A 12,191-nucleotide genomic window follows, 5' to 3' on the forward strand; every position below is an offset into this window, starting at 1 on the left:
AATGCCCATTATATGCAGCTTCAAAGAGGTGTCGACGCTTTTTACCTCACAAAGTACGTGCATTTTGAAGCAATATGTTTAAGAGTGAAAAACTATGAGAATATCTGCAGGGAGCCTGGGAAACGTTCCTAGAAATGACAGCTACACCATGGAGAGATAAAAGGTAGCCCGGTACCTCAGGCAGCGAGGTACGGCAGACGTGACAGGACATTTGCTTATTGCAGTTGAGGAGGGGGAGGAGTCAGTGGGGGAGGAATATGCCTGGGAGTGAGTGCTACGGCTCCCTGGGCTGGTGTATATACACACACACACACACACGCTGGCGTCACACCAACGTGGGATCACATTCACTCTCTCTCGCACCGGCTGGAGCTGTCAGTGACTCAAGAAACAAGATCGGCCAGAGGAGCTCCAGGCACATTTCCCTGGAGCAGATCCGTCCTTTCTATATGCACACTGACTGCTCCATGTTCTGTTGGTGCCCTACCTGGGGGAAAGAATTGTATATCATTTTCATAACTGTCTTTATTTTGGGATGACAAGCAGATAATTGCACCTTCTGTCTTTATAAAAGTGACATAGAGCAAGTTCTTTGGGACCTGTTGGTGCCAATTGGGGAGTGCGAAGGAGGTGCTGTAGGAGGTTGTCGCCATCCCTGGTACTTGTGTACATTGCTCGGCATGGCAGATGATCATTCCCCCCACTAGGATCTGTTTTGATCTACTGTAGGAGATGTTTGCTGTTAGTGTCCCTGCAGCCCAGACCATGTCTCAGACAGAAGTAGACCTTTCAGGCTGTGGAATTGCCTTCCTGCCAGAAGATCCTGCAGAACTTTCTACCTTGGCTGCACTGAGGAGACGGAGGTTGTCTGGAAAAGAACCCAGGAGAAACTCTTATCAGTTCAACAGGAGAAGTTCAGCTCAGTTGGAACTCTTGGGCTATGACCCACCTGGGACGTCTTTCTCAGCTTGGTCCCCTGAAGAGCCCACACGCTTGGAAGAAAAAGTGGTCCCAATTCCGGAAATGTCGCCCAATACAACCTTCTGCCCAAGTGCCAATGCACAGCCAGATTCTTTGTTGCCCTCTGTGGAACTGTCCAAAACCTCAGAATCTGGAGATGAAGCTTCAAGCACTAAAGGGCCTGCTGTGCCTGTCCCTAAACCTGCATTGGCAGGAAACAGGCGAGAACTGGAGGAGATTGAGGAGAATGAGACCAAGGCTGTGGCCACCTCACCAGATGGGAGATACTTGAAATTTAACATTGAGATTGGAAGAGGTTCCTTTAAAACGGTTTACAAGGGTTTAGATACAGAGACAACAGTGGAAGTAGCTTGGTGCGAACTGCAAGTAAGTTCACCTGTTACCTGAGACCTGTATCATCTGTATACATTCTGCATAAGTCATTGTCCCATCTCAGGGAGAATTCCTACAATTCCAATATATATATATATATATATATATATATATATATATATATACACACACACAAAAACATGAATATTATAATATATCCTTATAAACGGTGACTATTGATGTCATCAGTTTTAAACAGTGAGCAGTGATGTAATTTTTGTCACATGACTCGCTAAAACTTGTGTATTATAATAAATAAAGCATCATCCCCTGTTGCAAAATATGAGGATATTATAAGTTACCTCGGAGTTCCATGGCCTCGTGTTTTTATATGGTCATGAAACTCCTCAGTAACTTATAATATCCTTATAATTTACAAGAGGGGGTACTTTATTCACTATATTATATATAGTGGTTGGTGCCATCAATAAAGAAAGGTGCAAGTAGGTTTCTTAAATCAATGGAGGGCTGTCAGGCTTGACACATATCTAACCCATAACATGGTTTTCTGAAAAACTTCCAAAGACTGAAAATGATTTTCAGAGAAGGTGTACCTGTCATTTGATCCTTAGTGTGTGTGTGTAGGTATATGTATGGATCTTGCAGAATATCTTCTGATCAGGGGTGCTTCGCCAATGAGGCGAGTTGAGGCTGTCGCCTCAGGCGGCAGCGCCCCACTAGGTACTAGGGGCAGTCTCCTGGTACTTTAAGAGTGAATTTCCAGGGGAGGGGGGGCAGCAGCAACTGTTGCTGCCTCAGGCGGCGGAGGGGCCAGGATCAACCCTGCTTCTGATATGTGCAAGTGAGGTGTTTAGATGGAGCAAGAGACATCCAATTTAATTGTCATTGTAACCTGCACCCCAACATAACACAGTATTCCAAAACATAAGCAGCACAATATCTTTCTCAAAAACGTTTGTTTGTTCAGTTATATTTAAAAGTATGCATCTATTTTCAAAGAAAAAAATCTTACTCATGTTAGCAACCCACAAGAAGCTATATGCATTCTTTATGAAACCATATAGGGAACTGTTGCTCTTAAAATATTCATGCTGTTACATTGTAACTAAATTGTATTTCCCTGTCTAATATTTTTTTCTTGTCAGTAACTCTGAGATATTGATAGAAATGGATATAAATAAGGTTGAATGATACATGGATGGATAATAGATAGATAGATAGATAGATAGATAGATAGATAGATAGATAGATAGATAGATAGAAAGATAGCAAGTAGATAGATTACAGATAAGAGAGATAGATGCCAAGATTGATTGATTGATTGATTGATTGATAGATATATAGCTAGATCATAGAAAGATAAATATATCATAGATGATAGATATATCAATAGGTCACAGAGAAATAGAATCATAGATAGATAAATAGATTATAGAAAGAGACAGATAGATAGATAGATAGATAGATAGATAGCAGGTAGATAGATAGATGATAGAGAGAAGGACAGAGTGATAGATGACAAGATTCATATATATATATATATATATATATATATATATAAATATGTATAATAGAGAAATAGAGAGATAAATATATACTAGGTATAGAGAGAGATAATAGATACATCATATATGATAGATAGAGAGACAAAAGATAGATACATAGATCATAGATAGATAGATAGATCAATAGATCACAGAGAGATAGAATTGTAGAGAAGATAAATAGATACTAGATAGATAGAGCGAGAGAGATAATAGATAGATACATCATAGATGATAGATAAAGCGATAGCTAGACAATAGATAGATAAACAGATCATAAATAAATAATATATAGATATATAGATGATTGGTAGATAGACAGACAATAGATAGATAGATAGATAGATAGTCCAATGTTGCTAAAAATAATCAGTTTTGAATCACAAAATAAATATTAAATAATAAAGAATACACATTTTCTTAACTTGAATTTTGATTCACTTTTTAAAATACTGCTTGCTATTGAGAGTGCAAACTTATGTTCTATCATATATAGACTTAAAGTACTGCAGGAGGAATAGTGGTGACTGCCATAAGGGTATGAAATGAATAATTAAGATTAGGCAATTCAGTTTCCAAGCACAGAGTGTATTTCTCAGTCCTGCAACAACTCAGCAGATCTGTCATGCATTAACCCTTTGGGCAGTTTGATGTCCTATTACTAGGTATTGTTTGTTCCAGCATGCTCTACAAATAAGGGTGAACAGAGATGTGACTTGCTAATTAAATGTAATAGCCAAATATAAACAAGGGGTAGAAGTGGACAGTTTGAACACAAAGGGGAAGTAGGTAATGTTAGGTCACTTGCAAATTCCTCTCTGATATGAAAGATATAGCTACTCTGTTATTTCTCCTGCTTTTCTTGTCAACCCTTAGTTAAAGCTTTTGACATAACTGGTGTGCCTCCCAAGGGTGTAGCTATAGGGGTTGCAGGGGTTGTTATAGTAACCATGCCCTTGGAACTGAGAGTTGGTCCTGAACATAAAGCATTCAAGGTTTCACCATACAATCAAAAATGCAGTGAAAATGAAGCCAATGATCAATCCCTTATGTAGGGATGAGGGGATATAAGTAAATGGATGGAGTCAGATTAAAAAACAGGTTGTGATTGTTCTCCCACAGCAGGCTTTAAAGGGGATGCAACCCTTCCATTCCAGTTTTAACCAACCATTAAGCTGAACTACAACTTTTACATATACATATCATCAAGTGTTACAGGATGATGATAGTTGATGTCCAGTAACATCACGGATACATTCTTAAAGCAGCAAAAGCATTAAGCCTATTTGTAGCAGCAAAAATCTAAAAAAAAAAAAAAAAAAAAATCTCTTCTGTTGTCTGAATTCAAAATAATAATGGTAAACCACAACTGCACAGTACTGTCCCTATTTTAAATAGCAGCAAGGTGACTGACATGCTACAGTGTGTGTAGACTGGATTCTCACTGTAAAATCCTCTTACATTTACTGAGTACTGTGCCTGTCTTTTTGATATTTGTCCCATGTACATGCGAAAATTCACCCTGAAAGGGGTTTCACTTTATAGTGGATAATGTACCGCCCTGGTCTCCATGGAGTTCTAATATCCTCATCTTTTACAAAAGTGCAGTTGATTATTATATTACACAAGTTTCAGTGAGTCACGTGAGTCACTGAAATAACATCACTAAGCACCAATTATAACTGATGACATCACTAATCAATGTTTATAAGAATATAGTTTGCAGGATATCCATGGCTCTTGTGTATCATATACAGTATCTATATTGAACCCCCAGGAGCCACACTGTGCTTGAAATGAATGAAAAATTAATGCTACCTTTGTAGTTTCGCCTTATTGCCACCTATGTTTCCTGTTCAGGTATTATCCCACCCAGTTCCAATATATGGTGTGTAGCCTAGGCAACAAGACTGGCACCTGAGGGCTTAGCTTACCATTTGATCCCCTTTTTGATGCTCTGTAGATGATAATTTAATACCAGTTTTTTCTTGGTGGACACACCACTCTTCTTATTGCCCCCTCTCCAGGAGTGTGGAAACCTGTCTGTCTAGTACAGTGATCCCCAACCAGTAGCTCGCGAGCAACATGTTGCTCTCCAACCCCTTGGATGTTGCTCCCAGTGGCATCAAAGCAGGTGATTATTTTTGAATTCCAGGCTTGGAGGCAAGTTTTAGTTGCATATAAACCAGTTGTACTGCAAAACAGAGCCTCAATGTTGGTTGACAATCCACATAGGGGCTATTAAATGGCCAATCACAGCCCTTATTTGGCACCCCAAGAACATTTTTCATACTAGTGTTGCTCCCCAACTCCTTTTACTTCTGAATGTTGCTCACGGGTTCTAAAGGTTGGGGATCCCTGGTCTAGTAAGTCCCTTGTTGTTGCTTAAAGCTAATTAGGTATCTCATGTATGCAATTTAATTTTCATAAACAAACGTGATTGTATTAACAAAGAGCTGCAGTCAAGACAGCTGTCTCTGTATTTTATCATTTGGACTTCACATGAAAAGGGGTCTTTATTGCTAGTGAGTTTAAATCAGCATTGATCCGGAGTTCACTGATGTCTGTGTGCAGCAAGGCTCAGTAGCACAAGGAACACCCAGTACTTAAAAAAAAAGATCTGTAATCTTTATATATGGACGCAGTTGCCTATGGATCCAACCCAAATTCTGCTTATATTCTTTATTTTCAACATTAGGAAATTATATCTTATGAATGAAATATGTAGAAACTGACAAGACAATAAAAATAACAGTGAAATGGCAGCAAAATGATCAGCTAAAATTCAATTGATACTGGTTTTTGGTGCTATGTACAGGTAGGGGATCTGTTATGCATAATGCTCAGGACCTGCCGGTTTTCCAGATAAGGGGGTCTTTATTTAATTTGGATCTCATTGCTTTAAATCTACTAAAATATCATTACAATATGACAACCCAATATGATTATGTTGCCTACAAGAAGGATTAATTATATCTTCGTTGGGATCAAGTACAAGGTACTGTTTTAATATTACAGAGGAAAACCGTTTTAATAGCTTGGATTAATTGATTAAAATTGAGTCTTCTTGTAATTAGGATCATTCTGGATAATAGATTTCCTATATCTGTACCAGCTAAATTTCATAAATGCCAAGTGGTTAACAGAGGGTTAAGAGTAAAAGAGGGCTTCTTTTGGAGGGTTAATGAATGCAGATTTCTTCCCTCCTCCCACTCCCGATCCTCATGCTGAAGATCTCCGCAGGGCAAGATCTTTAACTGTCCACAAAGCTATAGCACATGGGATATAAATAGACTTCCATGAGTGGCACTCCAGCCAAACCTCTCATACTGATTACTAAAATCTGCATTGTCGGAGCAGAAAGTCAAACAGTTACATCACAGATCTATAAGAAAGTGATATGTCTAAGCTAGATATGTCTTGTTTGTTTGCAGTGTTTGCCTTTTTAAAATTTATATATATTTTAAATATAGGATTGCACCTCTACCTGGCCAGTCAGTATGTACAGTTACAAATGGATTGTACAAACAAAAGAACCAGTGTATAATGACTTTATCTTCTCTTCTTCTAAACTGCTGAATCTTCCCCCAGCATAGTTTCTCACTGCTCCTTTAACAACACTACTTAATTTAGTAGGTCAAGCCATCTATCTCTGTCTATTACCCTCTGTATTGTTCCTGCCATAATATGCCCCCTGTATAAGGGTAAGGTCACACTGGGCGATTCGGGGAGATTTAGTCGCCTGGCGACTTATTACCTCGTCTTTGCAGCGACCAATCTCCCCGAATGCCTTACCTCTGTCTTGCACCGGCTAAAATGAAAAATCGCCTGCGGCATGGCACACACGTCGTTTCGTATTCCGAAGTTGCTTCGGAAAATTGCGTTCGGGGAGATTGGTTACCGCAAAGACGAGGCGACTAAATCTCCCCGAATCGTCCCAGTGTGACCTTACCCTAATATGCCTCCCTTTGTCCTGATGTTATCTATAAGCAACCCCCTACCTACCCACTCATCCAACAGTAGCCACACACTATCACTTTCCTAGATTATTTATTGGCTTTCAGTCCTCATCAAACACTGGCCGGTTACAGAGCATGGAAATTGTAAGTGAGCATATTTACTAACACTTGGCAAAATAGCCTTAGTGCAGTTATCCATAGAAACCAGTCAGAAGATCAGTCAGCTGCATGTAGAATACAGAAGGCAAATAGCTGATGGCTAACCATAGGTTCCTGCTCCGCGGAAGTTTGCCTGGTGTTAGAAAATGAGCCCAACAATTCTTTAGTTTTGTAATCTGGGCAATTAAATGAAGGCCAATGAGCTGTGCATGAAGGTGAGTTTACAATATATCCTTTGAATAAGCAGAAGGCTCCTTAGTTTTCTTCTCATGAGTCAAGCGGAAATCCTTTTTTTAATAATTGATCCATAACATATTCTTCAGACAATAATGGCTTTTCTGACCTTTTTCACACTGCCTGACTTTGCTGTAGTAAACTCATGAATGGCTTCAGGCCACTTGTGTAGGAATGCTGTGGCATTATCAGCCTGGTGGAATGTTCTGAAACCTTAACGAGACCTTTAATATTCAGCCCCTGGCATGTGCTGGGTAACTGGTAACCATAGAGCTGTCACTCTTTCAAGGTTTAATCCCTGGAGTTAACCAAGGAATAACCATTCTGATTTGCACAGTGTGCTGCATTTCCCTCAAGTATATTTTTATTGCAACTAGTCTGGCTGGTTAGCTTTATTTCATGGTTTACAGGCAGTATTTGCATTTGGGGGATTATCTTAACATATTTCCTTTAAAATAACAATTCTTGTTCAAAAGCAATGAATTAAACATTGGAAATGGCGATGGTGCCATAAAGAATGCCCCGCTGAGCATAGAAATTGGCAGACTTTTTTTGACATGCACTGACAGTTCCAAGTAACAGGTATAACTGGTAATATCTCCTGCACATAGGGAACAAAATCTTGGAGAGCTCCCCCTTCCTTTACAGCTCATTAAAACAGACAAAGCACCCGCCTCCAATCCCAAAGGGCACTCTATGGCTACCCAGTGCCACTGCACTATTGCTCTTTACTCCACCTTTGGCAGTGAATAACAATGTTGTCACTGCATGTAGACGCAGTGACATCCCCCCTTCTAAGCAATGTAACGGGAATTCACATTTTCATGCAAAAGTTATTTTGTCTCATCTACACACTCATACAGTAAGAATCAGTATCTAGTCTTCCTCTGAATGTACTCACTGCCTAATACCTCCATTATGCTCATGTTATTGAATCCAGCTGAACACAAAAACTTTTTTAGATAGTCCATCAGTTCTTCAATAGACTTTTCCTTCTGGTCCTAGCCCACCCACCCATCAAACCACAACTGCCTATAAAAGTATAAAAAGATACATTCTCCTTTAACGATTTAAGTGGAGAAACATAAAAAGAGAAGTATGAGTAGTCATGTTGTGAAGCTGGAGGGTGTCACTGGCCAGCTCACATGTCTCAGTAGGAAGTATAGTTCTTATCTACAAACACCTACCCTTATGTCAGCTGCATTGGTCATTGGTCATTTGTGTGACACAGTACAGTGTGGGGAATATTTCTTCCGCACCATATTTCCAAGTAAAGGTTTTCCAATAATGACATAATTGTGTGTGTACTTATAGAAAACTTTAGGTACACACATGAAATCCACACAAAAATACCCGTGTATGGTCTAAAGGTGGCCATACACGGGCCGATAAAAGCTGCCGACAGACCGTGTCGGCAGCTTATTGGCCCGTGTATGGGGCCCCCCGACGGGCTTCACCGATTGAGATCTGGCCGAAAGTCGGCCAGATCTCGATCGGATGGGACAAAAAATCCAGACGGATCGCGGCCGCATCTATTCGTTGATGCGCTCCCGCGATCCGCCCTCCCGTTAGGCATCGTTAGGATCCGATCGTTGGGCCCTAGGGCCCACGATCGGATCAGCCCGATATTGCCCACCTCAAGGTGGGCATATCGGAGGGATATTATTTAGTGACTCTCAACCACACATAACTCTTGGGTTTGGCTATAAGGGGTTACACTCAGTCTCTCAATCACCTTATACACAGGTAGGTTAGACTAACATCAGACACCCCAAAACACACCAACACCCACAAAATGAATATGCTGCCACCATCTATCATAAACAGTCGATAGAAACCTAATGTGACTACTCCCCTGCCCTCTATCACACGTAATAACTCACACTACAAAAATGCATCAAACACTCTACCCTATGGTAGTTAGTCAGGGTAAGATCCTAGTCCATCAAGCACTGCAGCAGCCAAAGGGTTAATTTACATTCAAACACACTTTCCTGCTAGCCGTACTAGTTATTCAACATATAAATAGGCAACTTTCCCTTTCCACTCATACAAAGAGTTCATACACTTAGGCACAAGCATTCATATGGTCAGTGAGTTTGTTCGAGCACAAGGACACATATTAAAATGTATTATATTTAATATCAACAGTAACAGTGCATGTATTTAAAATAATATATTACAAAGAAGACATAGAATTGCAAAAACAGTACATAAAATAAAAGGGAGGAAAAACATTAAGAAAACCCTATGTACTTTAACAAGTTTAGAATTTCCTGTTGTGTCCTCTGAGGCAAGAGGATACTGGGCATACAATCCACTGATATGGAGCCTCCTTGCATGACATGGGGTACTGGATCTATGACCTTTTTATTGCCTGCTGGGACACTCTCCTCATTACCTTATGCATGAGCTAGGAGTGCCCAGGAACTCGTCATTTACGACCCCCTGCAGGGGGTTGTTATTTTCAGGCAAGATTCCCCAATATAATATTGGTACTTGCCAGTACCCAATATTATAATAAAAACATGGGCAGGCCATATTTGGGCGATCAGATTGATATCAAACACAAGGAGTATCTCCTGTCCCAGTCCCCCAGGAACCATCCCTCCTAACTGGTGGGTATAGGCTGGCCCTGTTTGGATCATTAGGAAGCATGTGACCTCCTCATAACCAATATGTAAGTTATAGTTACATAGTTACATAGTTAAATTGGGTTGAAAAAAGACAAAGTTCATCAAGTTCAACTCCTCCAAATGAAAACCCAGCATACATACACACACCCCTCCATACTTTCACATAAATTATATATTCCCATACCTATACTAACTATAGAGCTTAATATCACAATAGCCTTTGATATTATGTCTGTCCAAAAAATCATCCAAGACATTCTTAAAGGCATTAACTGAATCAGCCATCACAACATAACCCGGCAGTGCATTCCACAACGTCACTGTCCTGACTGTGAAGAACCCCCTTACATTGCTTCAAATGAAATTTCTTTTCCTCTAGTCTGAAGGGGTGGCCTCTGGTAGGGTGATCCACTTTATGGGTAAAAAGGACCCCTTTGTCTATAATGTCCTCTAATGTACTTAAGCACCTTTTTTCCAGAGAAAACAACCCCATCCTTGACAGTCTACCCTCATAATTTAAGTCTTCCATCCCTCTAACCAATTCAGCTCATTTATATCCCTCTTAAGGACTGGAGTTCAAAACTCAAAAAAAAAGAATGACACTGCCCAGAATTAGACAACTTGTTATCTACAAAAACCCCTAGATCCTTCTCATTTAAGGAAACTCCCAACACACTGCCATTTAGTGTATAATTTGCATTTATATTATTTTTGCCATTGCATTTATCAGCATTGAACCTCATTTCCCAACTTAGACAGATCACTCTGCAAAGTGGCAGCATCCTGCATGGAACCTGTAGTTCTGCACAATTTAGTATCATCTGCAAAAATAGAAACAGTACTTTCAATGCCCACCTCCAGGTTATTAATAAATAAGTTGAAAAGCAAGGGACCTAGTACAGAGCCCTGCGGTACTCCACTAACAACACTGGTCCAATTACAAAATTTTCCATTTATCACCACTCAAATACTATGTTCCAGGCCAACATTCCTTAATTTAACCAGTAACCTTTTGTGTGGCACTGTATCAAATGCTTTAGCAAAGTCTAAGTAAATCACATCCATTGCCATACCAGAATTAAGGTCCCTGCTTACCTTCTCATAAAAAGAAATTACGTTAGTCTGGCAAGATCTATTACGCATAAAACCATGCTGGCACACACTCATAGTATTATGATTTGCTATAAAGTCCATTGATTTGGATTTTTTTTACTGCTTGCTGCAATATCCTTTTCTATATCAATTTTAGCTTGCCTTATAGTTTCTTGCATGATTTATTGACCTCCTTGTACCTTATAAATGATTTGGCTGTCCCAGCTAACTTGAAAGCCTTAAAAGCACGTCTTTTCTTACCCACCTCAACACCAACGCTTCTATTGAACCAAAAAGATTTTGCTTTGCAACAACGTTCCTTGCTTGCAAGTGGAATATACTGACAAGTATATTAATTATGCAGCATTTAACCCTGTGAAAAGCATTTCCCATTTAATATGTTGCAGAGATGCCCTTATACTGTCAAAGTTTGCACTTTGAGATTTAGTGTTTTAGTTAATCCCTTATAGAATTGCTTCTGCAACAGAATCTCAAAGGAGACCATGTTATGATCACTATTCCCTAAATGCTCACCCACACAAATGTTAGAGGTGAGTTCAGTATTATTAGTTATTACAAGGTCCAAAAGTTATTCCTAGCAGGTTCTTGAACGAGATGAAATAAAAAGTTGTCATTCAGCATATTTACAAACCTACTAGCTTTTTCTGTCTTGGCAACCCCATTACCCCAGTCAATGTCCGGATAATTGAAGTCACCCATAGCAACAACTTGACCCAGCTGTGAAGCCGTTTGAATCTGCAAGAGTAGCTGGGCTTCATACTCGACACTTATACTAGGTGGTTTATAGCATACACCAATGATAAATCTTCTTGTAACCTTTTGAGGATGTGAATTCTATGACACAGAAGATATAGATCCTTTCCTATAATCCATATTTTTCTACTAACTATAACCCCCTGCTGCTCTAGGTCCACAGCTCTGTTCTTTGATCAACTGATCAAAGAACTCCAAACTGTCTCAGAAGGCAGATATGGATAACACCTTTGCACAGCCCCCCTGTTGAAATGTCTAATTAAAGGAAAACTATACCCCCCAAACAATGTAGGTCTCTATTAAAAGATACTGAGTAAAACAGCTCATGTGTAAAACCCTGCTTCATGTAAATGAACCATTATCATAATAATATACTTTTTTAGTAGTATGTGCCATTGGGTAATCATAAATAGAAAATTGCCATTTTAAAAAATAAGGGCCGCCCCCTGAGATCGTAAGATTCACTGTGTACACATACA

General features: G+C 39.6%; 1 protein-coding gene across 1 annotated transcript in view; it reads left to right on the plus strand.

Moving 5' to 3' along the window:
* The first annotated feature begins 238 nt into the window (after positions 1-238).
* wnk4.S (WNK lysine deficient protein kinase 4 S homeolog) overlaps positions 239-12,191 on the plus strand; it is a 134,571-nt gene continuing 122,618 nt past the window's right edge. The window contains exon 1 of the mRNA XM_018238356.2: positions 239-1,347. Coding sequence (XP_018093845.1) covers positions 733-1,347 — 615 coding nt within the window. The 5' untranslated portion in view covers positions 239-732. The remainder of the gene's footprint in view (positions 1,348-12,191) is intronic.

The sequence above is a fragment of the Xenopus laevis genome, chromosome 9_10S (genome assembly GCF_017654675.1).
Source record: "Xenopus laevis strain J_2021 chromosome 9_10S, Xenopus_laevis_v10.1, whole genome shotgun sequence".
Classification (NCBI taxonomy): Eukaryota; Metazoa; Chordata; class Amphibia; order Anura; family Pipidae; genus Xenopus; species Xenopus laevis.